Raw genomic sequence first — 25448 nt, 5'->3', positions numbered from 1 at the left:
ATGGCCCTGCTGGCCCAAGGCAGTACTGTCCCATCTGCCCTGGTGGCCCTCATGGTCTTCAGGGGCCCCGCCTGGGCCTGTCTCTTCTGCTTCACATCCTATGAGGAGCGTGTCCGCATCTGCCAGATCTTTGCTGGTGTAGAGGGCCCTGAGCTGGAGAAGTGTCAGAAGGCGTTCATCACCGCCTTTAAGGGCCTCCTAGACATTGAAATCAGTGAGGAGAACTGCCACCATCCTCCGGGGTCCTGGGGGATAACACTGAGTGATACCAGACAGTGCTGAGAACCACTGAGATTCCCACAAAGGGGGGAGAATAGAGGGGTGTGGGGGTAGGGACTCGAGGGGAGAAGAGAGCTGAGACTGGGTCAGAGATGGGGGGTAGCAGTAGGGAGGGGACAGAGACTTGGAGATGGAAGGTATCTTAGAGAGATAGGAACTGTCCACACTGTGGATGTGGTGTTGAGGTGTATGCATTTGCCAGCCTCTGCCCTCCACCCTTACTCCCAGATGACTATGAGAGAAACCACCTGCATGATGCCTTCACCCAGATGACCCACTCTCTCCAGGAGATGGCCATGGCCCAGGGTGAGTGGGCTGGGGATGGTTTTTGGTGGATGTGGGGTGGAAGCCCCCAAGAGGTGGATGTGTGTGCAGGGGGGGCCCCAGAATGTGGGAGGATCGGGAGGAGGTAGTGCTGGTAAGCTGAGTGAACTTGATTACTTGTTGTGGAGTAGGGATGGGCGGATGCTGGTGGGGAGGTCAAAGGACAGCGCAGAAATGACCAGAGTCTGAAGCCTCGCTGGGATCACGTAGAGGAGCTCTGAACTGGCTGTGTGGCTCCCCCTCTCCCTGGCTATGAGGTTCTGGGTGTGTTGCTGCCTCCCTCAGAGGGAGGAGCCTCCTGACCAGACAGACCTCAGAGGGAGAGGGAGGGGGGAGGCTGAGTGCTGTTTGCGGCATGAACTGGCCAGTCAGAGGTCCAGGGCTCAGGGCTCATTTCTACATCTGCTGTTATGCCTTTTGTTTTCTGCTCTTGCCCACCAAGCTTTCTGACAATGATCCTGAAAAACAGGGAGGTTCCTGTCCACCCGGGGGGAGGGAAGGGGGTATTGGGAGTCAGCATGAACTTCAGCTACATATCCCCCACCCCCAAGGAGAGGCCTGAGCAACTCAGAGCTGGGGTGGGGGGAGGTGCTCAGGAATCCCGAAAACACTCTTTCTCCCTACTTGGGCCATCTTGTCATACAAGGTTTTGAAGAAAGGAGGAACAAGTCCAGTTCTGCCTGTAGAAGACCCCCTTAGAGCTGTGTGTGGGACACAGTGGCTCAGGGAGACAGCAGAAGCTGGGAGGCCAGGGAGGAGGCTGAGGTGAGGGAGGCCTGGGCTGGGGGGGTGCCTATGTGAAGATGGAGAAGTGGGCATGGATGAAGGGGAGAGTCATCCAGGGCCTTGGGTCTGATGGTCCATTTGGGGACTGGGGTGGGGGTGTAATGGACAGTGCCCAGGGTCCAGCTCCCCTGAGATGAGGAACCAGGGAGAAAGAGCAGGAGTGGGAGAAGATGGTGAGCTGGGCTAGGACACAGTGACAGTGTGTGGGACTCGAGGGACATCCAGGAGGCAGCTAGACACACAGGCCCAGGATTTAGCTGAAAGGTCAAGGAGACTTGAGACTGTCCTGGAGGAGCAAGGCTGTGAGCAAGGGAAGGGCAGGCTTAGCTCTGGGTGTAGAAAGACCCTCTGGGATTGTATGGAGGACAGACTGGAGGCCGAGGGAAGCCAGTGCAATATGACCGACAGGTATTCATTGAATGTGCCAGAAACAACACTGTGGATATAGCTGTGTCCAAATGTGCAAACCACTAGCCCTCAGGTTGCTTGGATTGGGGGGTGGGAGGGACAGACAATAAGTGTAATCAATGAAATACTAGGGTGTCAGATGGTCATCCAGGATATGGAGGAAAACGAGGGCAGGGAACAGGGTGCCCAGTGGGATAATTATTGTAAATAGGTTGGTCAGGGCAGTTGCAAATGAGAAGGTATAATTGAGCAAAGACCTGAACCAGGTGACAGCCACGCAGATAATCTGGGGAAAGAGCTTTCCAGGCAGAGGGCAGAGCCAGTGCCAAGGGCTGGAGTGGAATCAACGAGGGAAAAAGCAGGAGGAGATGAAATCAGAGGCTGCAAAGAACCACATCCTGTTGGAGCTCATAGGCCAGTGGTTCTCAAGCCCCGGCGTGTGTCAGAATCTCCTGATGCCTTGTTAAAATGCAGACTCCTGGGTCCTACTCTCCATTTCTGACCAGTGGGTCTGAGGTAAGGGCCGGGAAGTGAACTTTTTTTTTTTTTAAGATTTTTAATTTATTTATTTATTCATGAGAGAGACACACAGAGAGAGGCAGAGACACAGGCAGAGGGAGAAGCAGGCACCATGTAGGGATTCCAATGTGGGACTTGATCCTGCAACTCCAGGATCTTGCCCTGAGCCAAAGGCAGACAGATGCTCAACCACTGAGCCACCCATGTGTCCCACAGAAGTAGACCTTTCTAACAAGTTCCCAAGTGATGCTGCTGCAGCTCCAGGAGCACAGTTTGAGAACCATTCTTTTCGACCCTTGAACTGATGTTCAAGCCATCAGAGGATTTTAGGGAGAGAGAGACAGGGCCTGATTGAGGCCATGTGGACCAAAGGCAGAAGCAGCGGACCAGTGTGGAGAAGGTTCATGGTGGTTTGGACCAGTGGCAGTGGTCCAGGTGGACCAAGACGAGGGCTGAGCTGAAAGGGGCAAGCTTGGGTGGGGTGGGAGGAGGAGTAGGAAGTGCCTCAGTTTCTCCATCTCAAACTTGGAGAATGGTAATATCTCTATAACACTCATGGTGTGACAGACACCATCCTAAGCACTTACAGATACTCTCTCATGCAGCCATTAAATGGCACATAGTTTGGCATGAAGATGTTTTTATATAGTATGGCATTAAATCACCTCTGCCTCCCGCCAACCCTAATAGGTAGACACTGATACTGTCTCCATTTTACCAACTGAGGATCAGGAAAGTTACATATTTGGACAAGGTCATGTAAGGAAGAGGACTTGAAATGGATATCTCAGATGGGAGGCAGGTGTTCTCACAGATGGATGAGCCAGGACTGAAACCCACATGGTCAGAAACAGTTGAGGTTCCTATTGATACACACCTCTTTTGGGTAGACTTCACAACCACCCATGCCCCCTTGTGGTTCACTTGATATAACCTCCACCCTTTGGCCTCTTTGGACATTTCACTCCATCCCTGCTTTCTTCCCACGGTTTGCTTAGATATAACACACACACACACACACACACACACACACACACACGTACACCCCACCCCCCCCAATCGTGGCTCACTTGGCATAATCCTACACTCATCCTCCCTGTGAGTCACTAGGTTTGGCACAAAGACATTCCTTGGATGACTCTTCCAACATCCTGGCCTCTCATTTGAGCACCCCACTCTGACCACATCCTTCTGGCTATCCTGCCATCTCCAGACCACACGCCTGCCCTGTGGCCAAAGAGAGACCTCTAAGTCCTTGACCTCTCACTTTGAACCCACTTCCTGGCTCTAGTTTATACCCAAGGATCATCACATCAGCCGCCCTCTTGCCAATATTCTCAGTTCCCTTCCCTTTCTGTGCGGTTTGAAATCACAGAGGAACGTGCAATGGTTAAGCAAGCTAGAAATTTTGAGGTAGGCAGGCACTTAAGTTTTGTATGGAGGCACCACTTCATTTTCTTGGGGACCCAAACCCCTTCCAACTTCCTACTTTGCTATCCTAGGATGCAGCCCTTATCTTCATGGTTCTGCATGCCTGCTGGAGCCCCCCCCCCCCAGCCATCAAATCCAAGTTTCAGGCAGCAGGATAGAGGAAGGGGAAGATCCATAAGATGGTACATTTCTCTTCTCAAGGCTACTTCCTATGACTTGCACATGACACTTCCATTTCCACTGGTGACCAAAACTTGGTTATATGATCACAACTGGGTCACATGACCACAACTAGCTGCATGGGATGTTGAGGAATATAGTCTTTTAGCTGGGTGGTTGGAGGGGCCAGGGGTGCTTTCCCAGCTGAAATGCAGTGTGATGTTACTAAAGAGGTATTTGGAGGCAACTAGCAATCCCTGTGTATTAGTTTGCTAGGGCTGCTGTAACAAAGTGTCATATACAGGGTTGCTTAAACAACAGAAATGTATTTGTTCACAATTCTGGAGGTTAGGAGTCCAAGATCAAAGTGTCAGGGTGAACAGGTTTGGTTCCTTCTGAGGCCTCCCTCTTTGGCTGGTAGATGACCATCTTCTCTCCCCCTGGTCACATGATCTTCCCTCTGTGTGTCTGTATCCAGATTTCCTCTTATAAGCAATGTGATACTGGACCCGAGCCCACCCTGATCTCATTTTAACTTAATTACCTCTTTAAGGCTGTATCTCCAAGTCATAGCCCCAGGTCCTGGAGTTAGGGCTTTAGCATTATGAATTTGAGAGGGACACAATTCGGTGCATAACACCTGCCACATTTCTTTTAAAAAAATTTTTGTTTGTTTGTTTATTTGAGTGAGAGCACGCTATATGCATGCCTGCACTGAGCTTGGAGTCCAATGCAGGGCTCAGTCTCATGACCCTGAGATCATGACCTCAGCCAAAATCAAGAGTTAGAAGACTTGGATGCTTAACCAAAGGAGCCACCCAGGCACCGCACATCTCCCACATTTCTAATTTCCAGAACCACCTCCACTGGTAAATAAGTGGCCACCCATCCACTTTGGGAAGAGCCACAAAACCTTACAGTTTGGAGGCCATTCCAATGGTCAAAACTCCAACACCCGTAAGAACAGAGATAAAGAGAGTAAAAGAAAATTTAAATTAATAAAGTCTGGAGACCGTGTGGAAGTGGCAGGTGCATGCCCTGTGTAAAGGGGGTGGCTGCCACTAAGCTCTAGCTAATTGCTGCCTCATGAAAATATAGTCTCTTGTATTATAGCTCTTCCACTTTTCTAAAAAGAGATGCCAAACATTTTATGGTGACTTTCCCAAATTTTATATGATGGAAACTGGTTCATTTTAAAAAATACTTTCCAGTCCAAATATAACACATTCAAGGGATGGACTGGAGCCACGGGCCACCAGTTGTGATCTCCATTCCAGCTGGATCCTGGAATTCATTCTACATATACTTAGTGAGCACTTTCTAAGACTCAGGGCCCTCTCTGGGTTGTGGGGATACAGCACTGAAGAATGATATGTTTATTCCCTGAAGAGACAGACTGAGATGATCACTGTGTGATATACACACACACAGTTGTAAACTAGCGAGAACTCTGGGATGGATGGAACACCTTGATAGACAAAAATAGGGGCACATGGATTAGATTAGATTTATGGTCAGGGAAAATCTCAAAGGAGATGACGCGAGGTAGGAGATGAAGGATGAGTGGGATGGGGGGGAAGATGGGCTAGAAAGAGCCCCCATGTGCTAAGGTCCTGAGGTGCTAGAGAATATGGTTGTTTTCATACTAGGGGAAATGAAAGATGGGCAACGGATGGAATAGAGGAAACTAGACCAGATCATGTAGGGCCTAGCAGAACTTGGTGAGGAATTTGATCTCCATCCTCCCCTTTCCCTCCAACAAGATCAATGCAGAGAAGGCAGAGTAGTTCAGTCACAGAGAGTTCAGAAGCAGACCGGAGGAGGCCTGGGGATCTGTCAGTCTTCCAGGTAGACAGAGTGGGAGATGAGATGAGGGGATGGGGAGTGGCTGTGGAAGAGAGGAACACTGCAATAGCAACTGACCGGCCTTGGAGGTGGGTTTTTACTTACAAGGGCCCCTCCCCCTTCTAGGCTCCTTTAAGATTGCTTTTCCCAACGCTGCGAAGAAAATGCAGGAAGTTATTAAGAAGCTTAAAGAAGGTAAAAGAAGCTGGGCTGTGCGCGCACACACCACACACACACACACACACACACACAAAACTCCTGAGCCAGCCATCCTCTCTCTCCTTTCGGCCCAGTCCCTCCGAGCCACGTCCCTTGGAGGGTCACTCCTGACACAGCATCTTCCCCTGCGAGGACCTCTCTAGGATCAGGTCCCTGCTTCAACGGAAGGTTTCCAGCTAGGACCCCATCTTCCGATAGTCCTGTCCCAGATCAGCCCGGGTCTCAGTCTGGCCCCGTGCACTTTGTGACGTTTCCTTTCCAACCGGGCTGCCTCCCCTGAAACTATGGCCCAGGGCACTGCCCCGCCCCCTCACTGAACTACACCTGGGTTGGCCCCGAATCCCTAGTAAGCCTCAGGCCGGCGCCTGACCTTAGCGGGCAGCAGTCCTGGCCCCGCCTGCAGGAGGAAAGCAGCAGGCTTGGCTCCGCCCCTGGGGTGGGCGGTACCAGACCTGGCGCCGCCCCCCGGAGGAACGCCACCTGGCCCAGTTAGCCTATCCCGTGGGGGAGTTTCGGATGCGCACTTTCCTCCAGGGTAGTAACGCTTCCTCTCTCTCCACAGTCGAGGCCTGCATCCCTCCCTGCGGTAAGCACTTCGTTCAAAGCTCGGAACCGAGTGGGAAGGCGGGTGGTTGGGCGCGACACCTGTGACTTCGAGTGGAAGACCAATAAGAGCCCTGAACAAGAGTAATTAGACCAGATATTGCTCACAAATCTCATACAAGGCGGGTCCGAAAGCAAAAGCGAGCCAATAGGAGTCCTAGAGGCCGGAGAGTTTTGAGAGCCAGCCAGGGAGAACAGGGAAGGCGGCGCCCAGGGCTTGTCTGGCCGTTAGAGCCCGGGAGGCTTAACACACTTAAGTTGGCCCAAGGGACCAGGGCGGGGAACACGGATGGATCCCAGGTGCAGCGCTTCCGTCCCACAGGGGTCCAGGAGGCGAGCCGGAGTTTCCGCTGCCGCGGGTGCTACTCCGACGTGTGCGAACTCTCGCTGGATTGCCCAGGTGAGGGGCGGAGCCTGCAAGGGGCAGGAACCGGACGAACCGGAGGGACGGGAGCTGAGCCGGCAAAGGGGCTGGGCCGGACGGGGCGGGCTCGGGCGGTGACGCGGACCTGTCTGCAGTCCAGGACTTGACAGTGACTCGAGGTCAACAGGCTAAGTTCTCTTGCTCTGTGAACTTCTCGCTGCCTAAGGAGGAAATCACGTATTCCTGGAAGTTCGCAGGAGGAGGTGTGAGTCGGAGCGGGGCCAGCGCGAAGGATGTGGGAGGCGGGTTTTGGTTTTCTAGAAAATGGGGGTCAGGACGCAGGGGAGCTCGGGCTAGATTCAGGCTTCGTGCCCGGGGAAGGTCCGGGGATTTGGAAGCGCAGGCGAGGCTCGGGAGGCGGCTTGGAGGGGCGTGGTCATGCGTGAAGGGTCAGCGAAAAAGGGGGTGGGGCGGGGCCAGGGCTCGAGAAGGCGTGGCCTAGCTCGGGGCGGGACTTGAGCACGGTGGTTCGGCAACACCCAGCCGAGAGGATCTGACCTGAGCTCGGGCGAGGCTCCTCTCCTCCGGCTGCTTCAGCCCGAGCGTCTCGCAGGTCCGGACGCAGGACCAGTCCTACTTCCGAGACATCCTGCAGGCCCGAGGACCCCTGGTGCGGATCCGGCCGGTGCAGCCCAAGCACCGCGGGACCTACTGCTGCGAGATCTCGCAAGACCAGTTCCCCGTGGCGCGGGTCTATTTCTTTCTTAACGGTGCGGGCGGGGCTGCGCGGGGAGGGGGGCTCTGCGAGGGGTGGGGCTCGCGCGCGACTGACGTGCGCGCCTCCGCAGTGACAGGTGCGCCCCCGCGTGGGGAGACCAAGCTGCAGGTCTCCTTTCGGAAAGTGCTGGACTGGGCGCCCCGGGAGGCGGAGATGATCGAATCTTGGAGGCCAAGCCTGGGCGAGCTGCTGGCCAGTTCCGGGGCTCTGACGCCCAGCAACCAGTGTCTGCTCGCCGCCGCCGCGGCCTTAGCATCAGCCAGTGCGACGCTTGTGGTGTGGTAAGTCCCAGGGACCCGGGGGTCCCAGTATCTATCTGCTTTCCTTCCTCAGACCTGGTGTCCTGCACCCTTAAATCCAGGAGTCCAGGCCCCAGCCCTCTCCTCCCTCATACCCAGGAGTCCAGGTCCCCAGCCACCTCCTCCCTCAGACCCTTCCTCCCTCAGATCTAAGAGTCTAGGCCCCCAGCCCCCTCCTCCCTCCAACCCAAGAATCTAGGCCCCCAGCCCCTTCCTCCCTCAGATCCAGGAGTCCAGGTCCCCAGTCACCTCCTCCCTCAGACCCTTCTGCCCTCAGATCCAAGAGTACAGGCCCCCAGCCCCTCCTCCCTCAGATCCAGTCCTCCCTCAGACCTAGAAGTGTAGGTCCCCAGTGCCCTCCATCCTCAGACCCAGTAGTCTAGACCCTCAGACCCAGGAGTCCAGGCCCCCAGGCCACCAGGCCCTTTTCCCTCAGATCCAAGAGTGCAGGCCTTATCTACCTTTGTGACCCATATATCTAGTCCCCAACCTTTCCCCCTAACACAAGTACCTCCTTGTTTCCCCAGGATGTTCTTTCGATGGTACTTCCAGGGCAACTAACAAAGGTATCTTTTTCTCACTTTCTTATCCTGTTTTCATTCCTATAATAAAGAATATATGTCAGCTCTCTAGATTATCTCATCTTTGAAGGTGTTCACTACTAATGAAGGTAGAAGGAGGGGCACCAGACCACAAATATACCCAGGTGAATATTCCCCTAATAACAGTAACGTGTAGAGCTGACACAGTGCAACGTTCTGTGCTGAGGACTTTGAGTACAAGCTCAGGCCCCTCCCCAGATTTCTGGCAGTCTCTTTGACATTTCAACCTGCAGAGCACACACTCAAATGGAGTCCTTGTTGTCTCTTTGAGAGCCTGTTCCTCCCCAAGGCTTTCCTACTGAGGGTACCACCAACCACCCAGCTGCTCAACTGGAAACCTAAGAGTTTAATTCCTCCTCCACTTCTACTTCCATGCCTCAGCCTTTTTAACTCCTAAACATCTTGTGCAGCCACCCTCTCTCTGTGGTCCCAGTTACCATCATCTCTTGCCTGGGTTATTCCAGCAGCATCTCCACTCACCTCCCTGCCTCCACTCAGTGCACTACAGTCCATCCTCCACATAGCAGCCAGGGGAATATTTTGAAGTATGTCTGATCGGGTCACTCCTTTGCTCAAAACCCTTTAGCTCTCTATTGCCGCTGGAACAAAATCCAGTTCCCTGTTAGGGCCTCCAAGATGCCCCAGGTTCTGGGCCTTGCTGATCTGGTGAGCCTTGTCTTTCTACCCTGCAGGCGTCATGGGTAGATCTTTCCACCCTGCAGTTTGTCTGGCCTTTGCTTATTCCTTAAATTTGTCATGATTCTTGTCACCCTCTCCAGGACCTGGTTCGCTGTTGTTTCCTGCCTAGAATCACGTTTTCTCCCTTCTGTGTCTAAACTCACTTATGATTTCCTCTGAAAAACCTTTACATGTATTAACCAATTTCATCCCTCTGACAACTCTGTGTCTGGCAGGCAGCTGGACTCCACCTCCCTTTTTTTGTCCTCTTTACTCTCTGGCCCCACTAGTCATTTTTTTGTCTCTTGAACATGCAAAGCTCAGTCCCACGTTCCAGCCTTTGCACATGATGTTCTTCATACTTGATGTGACTTGACTGTGAAACTCACAAAGCTACCTCCCTCTCACTGCACAGGTCCCAGCTCAAATGTCATCTTCACTGACCATTTCCCTCCCTGTCAGCTGACATCCCCCTCTCTATTTTCACTTGTGCATTTTACTCATGGGACTTGATGTCAACCTGTGTTTTTTATTTTGGTTTGTGTCTTCTCACCTAAAAGATAAGTTACTTCTGGGCATCTCCTCATTCTTGTTCACTAATATATTCCCCTTTGCTCACTCCTTCATTCATTCAGAGAATATTTACTGAGTACTTCTTTTTTTTTTTTTTTTTTTTTTTACTGAGTACTTCTATGTGCCAGGCATTTTCAAGGCACTGTAGAGACAGCAGTGAAGAAATCAGAACAGATGGGGTGCTGGGATGGTTCAGTAGTTGTGTGTCTGCCTTTGGCTACGGTTGTGATCCCGGGGTGCTGGGATCGAGTCCCATGGGGAGCCTGCTCCTCTCTCTGCCTGTATCTCTGCCTCTCTCTGTGTGTCTCTCATGAACAAATAAATAAAATCTTTAAAAAAAAAATCACAATAGACAAAAATCTGCTCCCTAAAGGAGTTTAGATTCTTTGAGGGGCTAGTGCACAGAGGTAGAGAAAGAATCTTGTGGAGCCCGACATGGGGCTCAATTTCATATCCCTGAAATCATGACCTGAGATGAAATCAGGAGTCAGATGCTTAACTGACTGAGCTAGCCAGGTGCCTGTGGAGTTTAGATTGTAATGGATGGTCAGACAATAAAAAGAAAATTAAACAAAATAAGACACGGATCAAATGAGAAACGGCAAGGGCAAAATCCCTCTAGTGCACCTAATATTGGAGACGTGGCCAGGAGGCATCTGGAGCAGGACTTTAGGAAACGAGTACACAATGAAGTCAGAGAGAATGTGCAGGACCTTGGCCACTGTAAGGTCTGGATTTCCCTCTAAGATGAGAGTAATGGGCAGTTTTTGAGGCCAGGAAAGTCATGATTTGATTTGATTTGTATGGCTACTGCATGGACAATGAACTGTAGGGGGCAGGAACCACTATGAGGTGCTGTGATAATCTAGACAGCTATAATTTGGGAAGGAGATGCAGCTCAGGGACAACTGTGGTGACAGTGACGAGTTTGGGTTTTTGGTTTTTTTTTTTTTTTCTTTTTTAAAAATTTTATCTATTTGAGAGAGAGCAGAGCATGAGAGGGAGAAGCAGACTCCCCACCAAGCAGGAAGCCCAATGTGGGGCTCGATCCCAGGACCCCAGGATCACGACCTTAGCCAAAAGCAGATGCTTAACTGACTGAGCCTCCCAGGTGCCCCTGACAGTGAGGAGCTCTAGATCTGTCCTGAAGGTAGGATCAGTGGGGTTCGCTGATAGATTGGAATGTTAGGTGTGAGAGGAAGAAAAGAGAAGGGGCAGTGTCCATGGTCAGGGCAGCAGAGGGTCCAGTAGAATCCTCTGCCATGATGGCAATGTTCTAGATATGTACTGTCCATTGTGGTGGCTACCAGCTACCTGTGGCCATGAAGTGGGTCAGATGTGGCCAGTGCAACTGAGGATCTAAATTTATAATCTTTTATAGCTTTAATAATTTAAGTTGTCCCTCAGCTGTGAAAATAGAAATCACAGAGGCATGTGTCTTTGTGTAACTCTGGATCACACTCTTTGTTTACTTGACAAGGAGCTCCTGGAAGGCAGGGGCTGCCTCTTACTCATTTCTGCATTTGCAAACCTGGCAAAATGTGTAATTCAGTACATACTTGGTAAATGGTTTCATGACTGATTGACATCATCAAAGAATGAATTTAAAAAATTAAATAGTCCTCTGTGGTAGGGGATATGTTGTGTGCAGTGCAGTTCTAGCATTTTTGATGTGAGCAGCTAGAATGTCAGAGTTCTGTTTACTGAGATAACGGATGCTGTGGCAGGAGCAGTTTTCTTGGAAGGTTTCAAGGAGGGAGGAAGAGGAGGACAGATGAGGCGTTGGGTCTGGTGATGAGGAAGTGACTTGGAGGCAATTGGGTATACAAGTCGGGAATTCTGGAGTGAGGTCTGATCTGAAGATACAAGTTTCAGAGCCATGGGAACCCTGGGTGGCGCAGCGGTTTAGCGCCTGCCTTTGGCCCAGGACGCGATCCTGGAGACCCGGGATCGAATCCCACGTCGGGCTCCCGGTGCATGGAGCCTGCTTCTCCCTCTGCCTATGTCTCTCTGCCTCTCTCTCTCTCTGTGTGACTATCATAAATAAATAAAAAATTTAAAAAAAAAGTTTCAGAGCCATGCCACTGAATGCACAGAGGAAATGAGTGTAAATCCGTAAGAGAAGTGGATAGGAGGAAGTTTCTCCAAAGTTAAGCCATTTGAACCATGAGAAGCTGAGAAGGCAGCTGTGGCATCCCTGAAAGCCAAATGAAGAAAGCACTTCAAGAAGAGAGTGATCAGCTGGTCAGATGCTGCTGCATCATGAGAGAGGAGGCCTGAGAATTGGCCATTGGTTTCAGCAACATGGACATCACTGATAAACTTGACTGGAGCCATTTCCAAAGAGCCATGGCTGGGAGCCATCTGATTGGCATGGATTTGAAAGTCAGTGGGAGGCAACACTAGTCATCAGAGAAATGCAAATCAAAGCCACAATGAGATACCATTTCACACCCCCTGGGAGGCTATAATCAAAAAGTCAGGTGAGGGGCACCTGAGTGGCTTAGTTGGTTAAGCATCTGCCTTGGGCTCAGGTCATGATCCCAGGGTCCTGGAATCAAGCCTCGCCTTGGGCTCCCTGCTCAGCAGAGTCTGCTTTTCCCTCTCCCTCTACTCCTCACCTTACTCATGTTCACTGTCTCTCTCAAATAAAATCTTTTTTAAACAAAATCAGGTGATAACAAATGTTGGTGACAATATAGGGAAATCAGAACCCTCCTACTTTGCTAATGGGAATATAAAATGGTACAGGCGCTGTGAAAACCACCTGTCAGTTTCTTAAATTAAACAGGACCACCATATGACTCAGCAACTCCACTCCTAGAGAAGCCCACCTGAGAGAATCTAACACACAGAGAATCTAAGACACATCTAACACACAGTTTCTGTTCACACAGAAACGTGTCTGTGAATGTCTATAGCATTATTCACAACAGCCAAAAAATGGAAACATCCCAAATATCCATCGACTGATAAATGTGTAAACCAAATGTAATATATCCCTACAGAGGAATATTATTTGGAAGTAAAAGGGAATGAGCCAATGATACATGCAACAACACAGATGAACTTTGTGTCACAAAAAAATATATATTGCATGATTCCATTTATGTGAAATGTCCAGAAGAGACAAATCTGTGGAGATAAAGCATAGATTGTGGTTGCCTAGGGCATGGAGGTGGGTTCGGGGTGAGGAATGCAAGTGACTGCCAGTGAATGTGGAGTTCCTTTTGGGGGGTGATGAAAATGTTCTAAAATTAGATTATGGTAATGGCTGCAGGAGTCTATAAAGTTACTAAAGACCATTGAATTAGGCACTTAATGTGGCTGAACTTTGTGGAAGAGAAATTGGAGACAAAGATAAACAGCTCTCAAGGAGTTTTGCTGTTAGAAATGAAACAGTATGGGGCATCTAGCTGGCTCAGTCGGTGGAGCATGCAAAAGATCTTGATCTCCTGGTCATGAGTTTGAGCCCCACTGAGGGGGAGAGATTACTTTGAAAAAAGGAAAAAAAAAAAAAAAAAAAAAAAACAGTAGCTCAGGAGGAAATAGGTCAAGACAGGGTGTCCTAAAAGTCACAGAGTGATAGCACATTTGGATGCTGGTGGGAAAGACCTCATGGGGAGGGAAGAATTGATGATGTGGGAAGAATGGAAGGAGTGAGATCTTTGAGTAGACCTGAAGGCATGAGACTTAATGCCCCAGTGGGATGGGCTGGCATTGGAGCACAGTCAGTTTGTGGTCAGTAATGAGGAAGGTGTGGCCTGTGTGGGCACAGATGGAGATCAGTGGAAAGATATGCAGGTGGGACTGGTTTTTTTCTTGTCACTTTTGTTTTCTCAGTGAGATGGAAAGCAAAGTAAGGGTGAGGTGCTAGGGGTTTGAGGAGATGAGGTATGGCTTCCCTTTCTTAGAGAGCAGCCAAGTAGACCAGGAAAAGGCCCTCCTCAGTACCTAACAGTGTCACCACATAGCAGGTACTCCATTAAGTATCTGTGCTGAGAATTTTCACCCTCACATCTCCGACCCATGGGATTATTATCCCTGTTTCCCGAAGAAGGACCCTTCTAGGTTCAAACAGCTGGCACCTAGGACAGAGCCACAAGTCCCCAACCTTCAGCCCTATAACCCCTCAGGTCTCAAAGAAAAGGGGGAGACTCAGGAGAAAATAAATAAAATTCTTTATTATATCCTAGTCACACAGTACAAATGGATATTAAATAAAAACAGGGAGAAAGCAGGCCCCAGGACAGCATGTGGAGACCCTTGTCCCCCACCCCTAAAAATCCATGCCCTGATCAATAAATACCCCCTTCCCAGAGACCCTGAAGTCCCAGCCTCAAGAATCTTGGGTCAACACCCCCTCGCTTCACAGAGGAGGGAAACTGAGCCCCAGAGAATCACCCAGCAAGTCTGTGGCTCCTGGGGCCCCTGCTGGTTTCCTCTTTTGCCTCCCTTGAAGTCCCCTGGGTGGGCACCCTGCACACCCAGACTCACACCTGGACTCTGTAGCCACCTGAGCGCCGCCGGCAGAGCCTCCGCACACCCACCCAGTAGAGCGTCAGCATGAGCACCCAGTAGCCCACGTAGGCGCCAGCCCCTGCGGCCAGGTGGTGGGCCTCGGCAGCCCGGGAAGGGCCGCTCCAGTCAGCCCGGGCCTCATGCACCAAGCTGCGGACCAGGCCCCCCAGGAGCAGCAAAGCCCAGAGGGCCAGTGGCAGCAGGGGGACGTAGTTGGCGGCTAGCTTCCGCCGGCCAGAGGTGCCCCAGCCACTCTGGTTCATGGTGGCCAGCGCCAGGAACTTGGCGGGCAGGAGGCCGCACATGTAGAGCGGCGCGTAGAGCGAGAGCAGCACCATGCGTGGGCAGCCGCGCAGCCAGGCCGCAAAGGCCGCCTTAGCCAGCGCCACACCCTGCACGCACAGCAGCACCCACAGCAGCGCCCATGGGCGGCCTGCATAGAAGAGCCGCAACACCGTAGCCGCCACGAAGAAGGGGAAGAGGCCCGAGACCACTGCCTCATAGGTCATCCACGCGTGGTGCCGGTGCCACCAGAGCGCGTTGTACAGCCACTCGCGGAAGTATGATTTGGACCAGCGTGTCTGCTGGCTCAGCCAGCGCAGGAAGGAAGAGGGAGTCTCAGAGTAGCAGCGGGACCGGGAGGTGTACCTGGATGGAAGGGACAGGACAGGCATCAGGACGGCCCTCTCGGTGGCCAGGACAGAGACTAGAGCCAGAAGAGGCCACTGCCGGACAACTGCTGGGCTGCAAGCATTCTTGACCTCCCTGGGCCTCATGTTCTCCTAAGTAAAATGGGACTGACCAGGATTCCTACCTAACAGGGCTGTTGTGAGAACTGAATCGGGATTAGAGGCCAAGTGCTTAGGATGGTATGTCGTACTTGCTCAATAAATATTAGCAACTACTACGGTTTGCGCTATGACTAATATCACTACTGCCATTACTAATATCGTCACAGTTACTGACCTATTACTAATGCTATCACTAATCTGTTACGAATACTCTAGCGCTTGCTCTTACTGGCAGGCCCTGTGGTGAGGAATAAGCCAGGCGCTGTTCCTACCCAGGGCATCCCATGTGTTAGAGCTCAAGGGACCCATCAAGCCTCCTTCCTGCAGCCGCAGCAGACATCCTAGTCAGTCCCCACCCAGTGTGTGGCAAAGCCCACACAAGGCTAGAATCCTGCTCCTGGAATGTCATCAGGTGGCCGCTAACAGTTGCGTTTCTTAGGAGGCGTCCCACTATTCTCTCCCCGCGGGTATTACTTGACACTGTTGTCCAGTCTCTTAACCCTGGCTGCCAGGCATCCTCAGGAGCCTCCCTGCCCTGCCCTTGGTCTCCTGCAGTCCGTACCCAAAACAGCTGCCAGAGGCATCCTGTTAAACAACACATCACCCCTCTGTCCACAGTCCTCCCATGGCTCCCTGTCTTCATTCAAAGTGCTTGGGTGGCCTGTAAGCCTTTCTGGAGTGCACTCCATTACCACTCTGTCCTCCTTCCCGGATGCTCTCTCCCTTGCTAGGGTTCCGGCCGCATCATATCCAACCTCTATGCCTAGGAAGGGCATCCTAGTTAACATTTCATTCCCTGCTTCCAGACTCTACCTCCCCTTTCCTGGCATGTGCATTATCCAGTGTACTACTGGATACTCCTTGGTCATGGTCTCCCTAGTAAGCAGTATGCGTAAGCATGAATTTGTGTCTCTTGTTAATGGCTGCATCCCCAGAGCCTAAAACATTGTAATGAGGGGCGCCTGGCTCGTTACATGGGAAGAGCCTGCCGCTCTTGATCTTGGGGTTGTGAGTTCAAGCCCCACACTGGGTATGGAGGTTACTTAAACTTTTAAAAACCCACTTTGTAATAAATATTTGCCTTGTGAATGAATGCATGGGTTCCTTTGGTATACCCTAAGTTCTCTCCGGCCCTTTCACAGGGCCTAGTTTTGTAGAATCTCTTTCCCCTGAACCTGACCCAGTCTCACTGGATTACGACTCTTCCTGAAGTACTCCATTCTTCTTGCTCACTCTCCCACTAGATCCCACTCTCCCTTCCCACCTCACTCGGAGTAATCTGTGAGGCCGCGGTAGAGCCACTGTGCCCCATCTCATGTTGTACCTTCTAGGTGGAATTCCCCACCCCCCACCTTGCCTCACTTAGTAGAGTCCACTGGGTCACACAATCAGCCAACCCTGCCCCTTCCAGTATCTTCCATTCTCCCCTAATGTCTCACTTGGTAGAGCCCACTGTCCTGCCAGATACTTTGGATTTGGAGAATTCCCAAAAGACACACACACACACACACACAGAGTCACTGGCCTCCACACACACCCAACCACCTGATCCCCTCGGCTTACTTGGTGGCATAGCCCATGCTGAGCATCCGGTTAGTAAGGTGTCGGTCATCCCCAAAGGTACAGTGGGTACCCAGAAACTTCTGGTTGTACCAGGCCTCAAGGAACTGCTGCAGGAGGTTGTTTCTGTATAGGCCTGGGTGGAGGTGGGGAGAACAGGAGCATCAGCCTCTACTGTCCCCCATCCTATCTCTAACCCGACTCACCTCCAATTTTGGCCCCATCCTCAACCATCTCAATCCTGTCCTCAGCCCTGTCTCCAGCGACAACTCCAGCCCCAATCCCATTCTCAACAGCAATCCTTCCTCAACCCCACACTCATCCCAAAATTTGCCCCAATCCTATCCCTGACCCATATCCACTTTGACAGCAAAACTATCCCAACTCCATCATCAACCCCATATCCATTCTCAGCCCTATTCCCTACTCATCTCCTTCCAAAAACCCACCACCAACCCCAAACTTGGCCCCAGCCCTGTCCTTGACTCCCAACTCCAACCCATTCTCTTCCCCCAAACCTTTCCTCAGCCCCAAGCCCTATCCCCATCCACACCCTTCCTCCAACCCCACCAAACACCATCCCACCTCCAACTTCCAGTCTCATCCCTATCCCCCATCCCTGTTGCAGCTCCATCCTCAATCTCAATTACATCCCATTCTGACTCTCTCTCACCCCCTCCACTCTATCCATGGCCCTCCCCAGCCCTACCCCTGCTCACCTAGGGGACCACTGATGCAGGACACACAGTGGAAGTAGCTCTGACAAGCCCGCTCCACATTGAAGGCCACCCAGTACCGCAGGCTGCTTAGGAAGCTGACCCAGGAGTCCAGGGGATTAAGGATCCGCACATCCCCCCCAACGGCCCCTACCCTGGGGTCCTCGTCCAGCACCTGCACCAGCTCCAGCAGTGCCATGGGGTCCAGCCTTGTGTCTGAGTCACACACCTGTGGGGTGGAAGGAGCCAGGATCAGGCCAGGTTGGTACTTGAGGGGAGGACATCACAGGGTAGGGAACTGCTGGGACACTGCACCCAATCTGAACATAACTTCCAATTTTTAAAAAAGATTTTATTTATTTATTTATGACAGAGAGGCAGAGACACAGGCAGAGGCAGAAGCAGGCTCCATGCAGGGAACCCACATGGGACTCGATCGCGGGACTCTAGGATCACACCCCGGGCTGATGGTGGCGCTAAACTGCTGGGCCACCAGGGCTGCCCTAACTTCCAATTTTGTAGTCACTTTCAAGATGGCCTCCCTAAGATCCACACCCTTGTACAATACCTTCCTCTGGCATGTGGGTGAGATCTATAACTTGCTTCTAACCCATAGGATGTGGCAAAAGTGATGACACATAACTCCTGTGATTATATTACCTAATACACAAATAGTAAAGGAGTTCTGCAATGTAATTAAGATCCCTAATCTGTTGAGAGCTCCTGGGTGGGTCTGGCCTAATCAGGTGAGCCCTTTATAAAAGAAGGTCTAGAAGTTAGAGACTTTTTCTTGCTTGCCTGGAAGAAGTTTTACAACTACAAGAAGATCAACCCTGCCCACAAACATAGGAGCCTAGGAGAGGCCCCTGAGCTGTAGATACGACCCAGCTCCAGCTGACATCATGATCATGGCCTGATGGTACCGGAACAGAAGAGCCAGTTAAGCTCTGCCCAGACTCCTGACATGGAAACTAGGAGATAATAAGTGTTTTCTTTCAAGCTGCCAAATTTGTGGTTTTCATTTGTTAGGCAGCAATAGGTAACTAATGTGGTGCATTACTGAACCAATTCCTATACTGGATGAGGACAAGAAGAGATCTCTACATTGAAAAGGTGAATGAATAAAGCAATGAGTGACTTCTACATTGGATGGATAAATGAACAAATCTTTAGATTGGGTGGATGACTAGATGGATGGATGGGTGGGTGAGGGAGAAGGAAAGAGCCTGCATCCAACAAATGAATGAATAAAATAAACGAATGACCTCCAACTGGGAAGATGGATGTAAGAAGGTATGAGTGATGTCAACAACAATTTAAAAAAGAATGTATGAGTAGGAGTGAAAGGAAGAGTATGCAGCTGAAGGATGAATGAATGAAGAAAGGGAGGAATTAATGAGTCACTACACGAATGACTGAAACAAATGAGCCGTCTCCTTATTGGGTGGACGGATAGAGGGATGTAGGAATGAACGAGTGACGGAAGGAGTCCCTACACTGAATGGCTGGATAAACAAAGACAGTCCGAAAGAGGCCCCTTCCAATCCCTGCACCCAACCAAGAATCCTACAGAAGGGGGGCGGCCCTACTCCGGCGTCGGGCCGTCCGGGCGGTGCGCGCGGGCGCCTTGCACTCACCTGCACGTAGTCCACAGAGTCGCCGAGCGCCTTGAAGGCCGTGTACATGACCTCGCGCTTGCCGCCCCAGCGCTGCGCCACGCACACGCACCTGTGCGTCCTCACCAGCGCCTCCACCGCCAGCCGCCCGGGGTCTTCGGCCTCCACCTCCCGGTAGGCGCCCGCGCCTGCCGCGCCCGCCGCCGCCGGCTCCCAGGGCTGGTGGTAGTTGCCGTCCCACACGTAGGTGGCCGGGTCCTCGTCGGCGAAGACCTCGCGGAACATGTCCACCATGTAGAGGTCCTCGGGGCGGTTGCCGTCCACCACCATGAGGACGCGCAGCCGCGCGCGCGGGTACTGCAGAGCGCGGGCGGACGCCAGGCACTGGCGCAGGTACGCAGGGTCCTCCTGGTACGCCGAGATGGTCAGCGCCACGCTGCGCGCCGCCGCCGCGTCCAGGGGCCCCCGCGCTGCCGCCCGCCTCGCCGCCGCCGCCACCCGCCGGTGCTCCAGGTACGCGAAGAGGCTCTGCGCCACCAGGTGCGCGGAGAGGAAGGCCCCGTAGAGACCAAAGGCCAGGAGGCCGTAGCGGTCGGAGGCCAGCGGCACCCCGGCGGCGTAGGCCCAGGTCATGAGGCCCAAGATGAGCAGCGCGAAGGTGATGGTCAGCACTCGCCGGGCCAGGCCGGAGCAGTGGCGGGCGGCCGGGGTGGGCTTGGGCAGCTCCTGCTGGGGGATAGCAAAGGGGAAAGGGTCCTGAAGTCCTCCTCCGGGAAGCGGGAAGCGAAGACCTAGGTCTCCCCCGAATGCCTCCCCGCCCCCGCCCCAAGTCAATACAACATCCCCTTTTTGTAAAGAAAATCCTGTGGGTACTGCAAAGTTATTTTCTTTATTTATTTATGATAGTCACACACACACACACAGAGAGAGAGAGAGAGAGAGAGAAGCAGAGACACAGGCAGAGGGAGAAGCAGGCTCCATGCACCGGGAGCCCGACATGGGATTCGATCCCGCGTCTCCAGGATCCCGCCCTGGGCCAAAGGCAGGCGCCAAACGGCTGCGCCACCCAGGGATCCCTGCAAAGTTATTTTCACCAATGAAAGTAATTGTGGCAAACAGCAAGCTCGATGCCTGATTATATTATATTGATTCTAATATATTTTTCCCTACATTAAAAAAAAAGATTTTAATTTATTCCTGAGAGAGAGAGAGATTGGCTGAGACATAGGCAGAGGAAGAAGTGGGCTCCCTGGGAGGAGCCCCACGCGGGACTGATCCCAGAAACCCAGGATCATGACCTGAGCCAAAAGCAGAGGCTCAACCACTGAGATACCCAGGCACCCATTTCCTCACATTTTATATTATTATTTTTTTTTAAAGATTTATTTATATATTCATGAGAGACACAGAGAGGCAGAGACCTAGGCAGAGGAAGAAGTGTCCCGCAGAGTGTCCAATTGGGGGGGGGAGCTCGATCTGGGACATTTCCTCACATTTTAAACAGCTCTTCAATCCACGAGGATTACACTGAAGGAATGTTTAATTAATAAGGATTCTCCTCCCCTCCTGCTTCTTAGTGGTACATGAAATAATCACTCATCTCACAGAGGTTTCTTAGGGTTGAGATTGTTAATCATCATCATCTTAAAAATAATGCAATGTGGTATGTACCAGATAAGCCTTTTATTTTATTTTATTTTATTTTATTAATTTAATTTAATTTAGTCCTCACGACAGCCCTATGAGGTAGGTACAATCATCCCCATTTTACAGATGAGGCAGCTGAGTCAGAGAAACATGCAGCAACCTGCCCAAGGTCACACCTGGATAGCAAAGAAGCTAGGGTTTGAACCCTAAGAATCTGGTCACTGAACCATCAGCTTATATATTGAAGCTTTACTCCCCAGGAGAGCCTGAGGGTGCAGGAGGCAACAGATAATGTTTTCAGTGCCATCATACCCATAGCAAAACTGAAGACTGGTTAGTCAGGAAGAATGGCTTGCTCAAGGTCACGAAGCTCACAGGTAGGGGGAGTCTTTTCTCCAACTTCCCAAGGGCATGGCCATGGTCTCCTTCACTGCTCAGGTCTCCAACAGGCTCAAGTGCCTAATACACATTGCTGGAAGACCTCAGAATCAGAGAGAGACATGACTCTGTTTTCTCGTCTTGTAAATTGGGGATTTAGCCCCTTCTACACATCAAGTACTGCTCCAAATGTGGCAGATACTGTTACTTGTTCCTGTTACATAGGTGAGGTGATTCTCTTGCCCAAGGCCACTCAGGCAGTCTGGCTCCATGGTCCTCTAAGCTAAACTGCCTCCTGTGTCATCAGCTTCCATCTCATGGGCTTCTTTATGAGTTAAATGAGTCATTAGGATACAGACTTGTGTTGTCCAATACAGGAGTCACCAGCCACATGTAGCTACTGGGTGCTTGAAAAGCAGCCAGTATGACAGAGGAGCTGACTTTTTAATTTTATTTAAATATTTAACTATAGAAACTGATACTTGATTCAATATTGGAAAGTTTTTAAGTATGTTTGAAACAAGTAGGGTGTGTGAAGCTTCTTTTTCACCTGTCAATTTTATGAAACCTAAATAGAGGTCCAGATCAAGTATCTCCAATGAAAGTATATAGCATCTGTGTGAGGTGTGCTATACATCTGGATTTTTAAGGCTTTGTTGAGAAAAGAAAGAGTTAAATATCTCATTAATATTTGTATTGGGGCAGCCCAGGTGGCTCAGTGGTTTAGCACCATCTTCAGCCCAGGGTGTGATCCTGGAGACCCAGTATCAAGTCCCACATCAGGCTCCCTGCATGGAGCCTGCTTCCCCCTCTGCCTGTGTCTCTGCCTCTCTCTCTCTCTCTCTGTCTCTCATGAATAAATAAATAAAATCTTTAAAAAATTATTTGTATTGTTGCATACTGAAATGACAGTTTTAAAAATCTTGTTATGAAGTTTTATGTTACTTTGTAGTAAATATGGTCTGATGCATCTATTCATGCATATGATATGTCTGAGATAGCAAGGGTCAGCACCCTACATCCCTCGGGCCAAATGCCTGCTACCCTTTTCACTACAGCTCTGCAAGCTAAGACTAGTTTTTAGGATTTTTGTTTTTGTTTTTTCAAAGATTTTATTTTTAAGTAATCTCTACACCCAGTGTGGGGCTCAAACTTACAACCCGGAGATCAAGAGTCATATGCTCTACCAACTGAGCCAGCTGGGCATCTCTAGTTTTTACATTTTTGAATGGGTGAAAAAAGTCAAAAGAATATTTTGTGGCATATGAAAATTAGACATTCAAACTTCAGCATCCTTAAATCAAGTTTTACTGGCACACAGCCACACTCATCTGTTTACATACTGTTTATGGCTGATTTCATGCTACACCGAAGTTGAGTAGTTGCAGGAGAGACCATATGCACACAAAAAACTTAAATATTGATTATCTAGCTTTCTACAGAAAAAGTTTGATGACCCCTGATACATTGGGTTATATAAAATATATTATTGAAATTAAGTTCATCTTTTTCTTTCTACTTTTTAAAATGTGGCCACTAAAAAATTTTTAACTATGTAAGTGGCTCACATTATAGGACACAGTTTTAACTTCTATAAGGTAGAGTTTTTAGCATAGTAATCACTCAATATTAATAATCATATTATTATTACTTCTGGAATTCTCCTTCTATGTCCTTTTGATCCAAACCTGGCCCTGCCTGAGTTTCTGGAGGGTGGCCCAATTCATGCTGGGGTTCACTGAGATAGCTGGACCACTGGAGGGCTCTAATGTCAACACTCAGAAACACACATACACAGCCCCACACATATATTCCCACATATATTCCTGTCTCTGCCAAGAGACACACAGAGCGTGCCCACAAAAGAAAACATTCATGTCCTCTAAGAACCTCTGTTCTTAGAACTTAGTGACCCTGAGACTCTCACCAACAGCCACACAGGTGAATTTGGAAACACACCCCCTTGAGCAGAAAGGAGCTAAGCCAGGGATCGGATGCCCTCAGGGCCACAAACACTTAAGCACCCACCCGTGGGTCCCAGCAAAGGGACAGAGTTTCAGAAAACCGTAACAGTTAAGGTTGAGCCATATGAAATGACCATTTTCAAAGGGCAAACGTGACCAGATAGCCGCGATTTCATTTGGTTCAACTTCATAGTTATTGAACAGCCATAACAGAAGAAATCCGGGCCCCATGTCAAGCGAATACAGCCCTGCCTCGCGCAGCCGCACCCCGCACACGGACGCGGGCTTACTGCAGGATCAGCGTGGGCCTGTCCCCTCTCATACACTACAGGTGGGATGGCCACCTACAAGGGGGGATGGAACCCGGACGCCCCAGCGGGGGTCGCCGTCACTACAGCAGCGCGCCCGGGGTCCCCACCCACGTGGTCGCACAGGTGCCGGCAGACCCGCACGCACCTGTGTCATCGCTGCGGGTCCAGCGTGCGCTCCTCTCCTGCTCCTCGCTCCCGGGTCTCGCTGTGGCCCGGGAGCCCGGGGGTCATTTGAAGACCGATGCGGGCGGGGGCGGAGGAGGGCTGACGTCAGGGCGGAGCTGGGCCAGGGGCTCTGAGGTCACGGATGAGCCGGGCAGCTCCACCCGCTTCCCGCCACTGCCCGCCGCCCCGCGCCCGACGGCCTCGGTTCCCAGGGCCGCAGTCGCGCCCTCCCCTGCCCTCCCAGGCCTCCTTCTCCCGCTCTGCACTCTCTGCGCTCTCTGCGCTCTCTTCTCTCCATTCCTGCCTTCCTCTCCCTCGCTGTCTGCCCCACTGCGTCTTTCCTCACGTCTGCCCCATTCTTCTGCCCCCTCTCCCGCACCCCAGCCGCTCCCCTCGAAGCCCTAGGGATGGAGGAAATGCGCACACGTGCGTGCTTGTGGGTGTGGCCGGGCGCTGGCGGCGAGGCCTGCTGTCTGGAAAGAGCTGTGAGTGCTTGTGGGTCTGCATGTGTGCGCCTGTGCCAGGGCCGGGGAGGGGGCTGGGCGCCGAGACGGGTCCCCCTAAGGGCACGGGGAGAACTCAGCGTAGTGGCGCCGCTGCCCCGGGGAACCTTCAGGAAACCTGAGTCACAGTGAAGGTGGCAGTGGCCTCGTTTGGAGGCCAAAGACACGGGGTCCTGGGGCATCTCAAGACCAGTATCCCCACTCAGTGATAAATGTCACTGTTTCCATGCCCTTCTTTTTCCATGATTTTTTTTTTCAAGATTTTATTTCCTTATTCATGAGACACAGAGAGAGGCAAAGACCTAGGCAGAGGGAGAAGCAGGGAGCCTGAGGGGAGCCTGATGCAGTACTCGATCCCAGGACCCCAGGATCAGGACCTGAGCCGAAGGGGGACGCTCAACCACTAAGCCACCCAGGCGTCCCCTTTCTCCATGATTAAAAACAAAAAATGCACCCCAAATCTAATTCTTTCTGTCCCTCCTCTGTGAGCTGATCATGCCCACCTCCTACTCTCTCTGAGCTCCTGTCACTCGGGCTCTGCCTCTCTGACCACCTGTCTGTCTGCTCCCTCTGTGGGTTCCTGTTTCTCTCCATGCCTCCCTCTTTCTCTCTCTTTCTCTCTTTGTGTCCATTTCTGTCTGCTTCTCTCTGGCTCTGTGTCTGTCTCTTTATTTCTGACTTGGTCTCCCTGACTTTCTTACTAAGTCTCTCTCTCTTCCTTTTTCACTCTCCTGTGTGTTTCTGCCTTTGTTTACTTTTTGTTTCTCTGTTTCTCCCTGTTCCTGCCTGGCTGTTTCTCTTTCTCTGTATCTTTTTGTCTCTGTCTCTGTCTCTGTGCATCTTCTTCTGAGGCTCCATCTCTGTATGTGTTTTTCTGACACCCTCTCTCATTTGCTGCTTCTCTCTGACTGTTTTCTGCCTCCGAGTCCTGCTTTCTCCCTGCTGGTCCATCTCATCCAGCCTGTCCTGGAGCTTTCCCCTGCAGGACACCAAGTCCTCACTCCCTGGGTTCCCCTGGGAGGCAGGGAGTGAGGAACCATGGCTAGGTTGGGTCTTGCCTGAGCCTGGCTGTCAGGGAGAAGGCCAGTTTGGGGCCCAAGTAAGAGGCACCCCGCCCACCTCACCAGGGCGGGGCTGCGTCTCTGACGCTGTTGCCAGGAGCCTGGCTGCCTGGTGTCTGGCTGTGTCAGGATGATGGATCCCCCGATGGGAGCTGAGCCCAGAGCAGGAGGGGAGGGAGATTCCTCTACCCCAGGGTGGAGGTGGGGGCAGCCCAGGCTCCACTCAGAAGCCGGGCATTTGGCTGCCCAACCCCCACCCCACCCTGCCCGGGTGGAGCAGCTGTATAAAACCAGATGTTTCTAAAACCAGAGTGTGAATGAGGAAGGAGGGATCAGGGCTTTAAACCC

The 25448-nt window shown here is 51.4% G+C and overlaps 2 protein-coding genes across 5 annotated transcripts; one reads left to right on the top strand and one right to left on the bottom strand.

Moving 5' to 3' along the window:
- SPACA6 (sperm acrosome associated 6) lies at window positions 1-16230 on the top strand. 3 transcript variants are annotated; one of them, XM_038527982.1, is made up of 10 exons: window positions 1-214; window positions 508-585; window positions 5878-5946; window positions 6533-6556; window positions 6896-6973; window positions 7093-7202; window positions 7551-7707; window positions 7786-7996; window positions 8542-8580; window positions 14188-16230. In XM_038527982.1, exons 1-9 carry the CDS (start codon window positions 1-3, stop codon window positions 8573-8575), a joined length of 975 nt encoding a protein of 324 aa, XP_038383910.1. In that variant the 3' UTR covers window positions 8576-8580; window positions 14188-16230. The 3 variants fall into 3 exon arrangements, 2 of the variants coding, with proteins under 2 accessions (XP_038383910.1, XP_038383909.1); XM_038527981.1 differs by lacking the exon at window positions 14188-16230 and adding an exon at window positions 11936-13189; XR_005354483.1 differs by lacking the exons at window positions 1-214; window positions 508-585; window positions 5878-5946; window positions 14188-16230 and having other exon boundaries at window positions 6050-6556; window positions 7093-7200; window positions 8542-13189.
- On the bottom strand, window positions 14026-23888 carry HAS1 (hyaluronan synthase 1). 2 transcript variants are annotated; one of them, XM_038527961.1, is made up of 5 exons: window positions 23517-23888; window positions 19093-19800; window positions 17459-17684; window positions 16743-16875; window positions 14026-15036 (listed from the first exon to the last, which is right to left on the bottom strand). In XM_038527961.1, the coding sequence occupies exons 1-5, from the start codon at window positions 23523-23525 to the stop codon at window positions 14361-14363; spliced, it is 1752 nt and encodes a 583-aa protein (XP_038383889.1). In that variant the 5' UTR covers window positions 23526-23888; the 3' UTR covers window positions 14026-14360. The 2 variants fall into 2 exon arrangements, with proteins under 2 accessions (XP_038383889.1, XP_038383890.1); XM_038527962.1 differs by having other exon boundaries at window positions 19093-19797; window positions 23517-23886.
- Window positions 23889-25448: the final 1560 nt, after the last annotated feature.

Source organism: Canis lupus, chromosome 1 (genome assembly GCF_011100685.1).
Source record: "Canis lupus familiaris isolate Mischka breed German Shepherd chromosome 1, alternate assembly UU_Cfam_GSD_1.0, whole genome shotgun sequence".
NCBI lineage: Eukaryota > Metazoa > Chordata > Mammalia > Carnivora > Canidae > Canis > Canis lupus.
Note: the sequence above shows the minus strand (reverse complement) of the source record. Positions and strands in the feature narration are given on the sequence as shown.

Excerpts from the sequence above, each read along its gene's own strand:
- SPACA6 (XM_038527982.1), top strand. The coding sequence starts at position 1 with ATGGCCCTGCTGGCCCAAGGCAGTACTGTCCCATCTGCCCTGGTGGCC. Across the intron at positions 5,947-6,532 it reads TATTAAGAAGCTTAAAGAAG|TCGAGGCCTGCATCCCTCCC; the intron begins GTAAAAGAAGCT and ends CTCTCTCCACAG. Across the intron at positions 7,203-7,550 it reads GGAAGTTCGCAGGAGGAGGT|GTCCGGACGCAGGACCAGTC; the intron begins GTGAGTCGGAGC and ends AGCGTCTCGCAG.
- HAS1 (XM_038527961.1), bottom strand. Across the intron at positions 16,876-17,458 it reads CTGCATCAGTGGTCCCCTAG|GCCTATACAGAAACAACCTC; the intron begins GTGAGCAGGGGT and ends ACCTCCACCCAG. Across the intron at positions 15,037-16,742 it reads AGCATGGGCTATGCCACCAA|GTACACCTCCCGGTCCCGCT; the intron begins GTAAGCCGAGGG and ends CCTTCCATCCAG.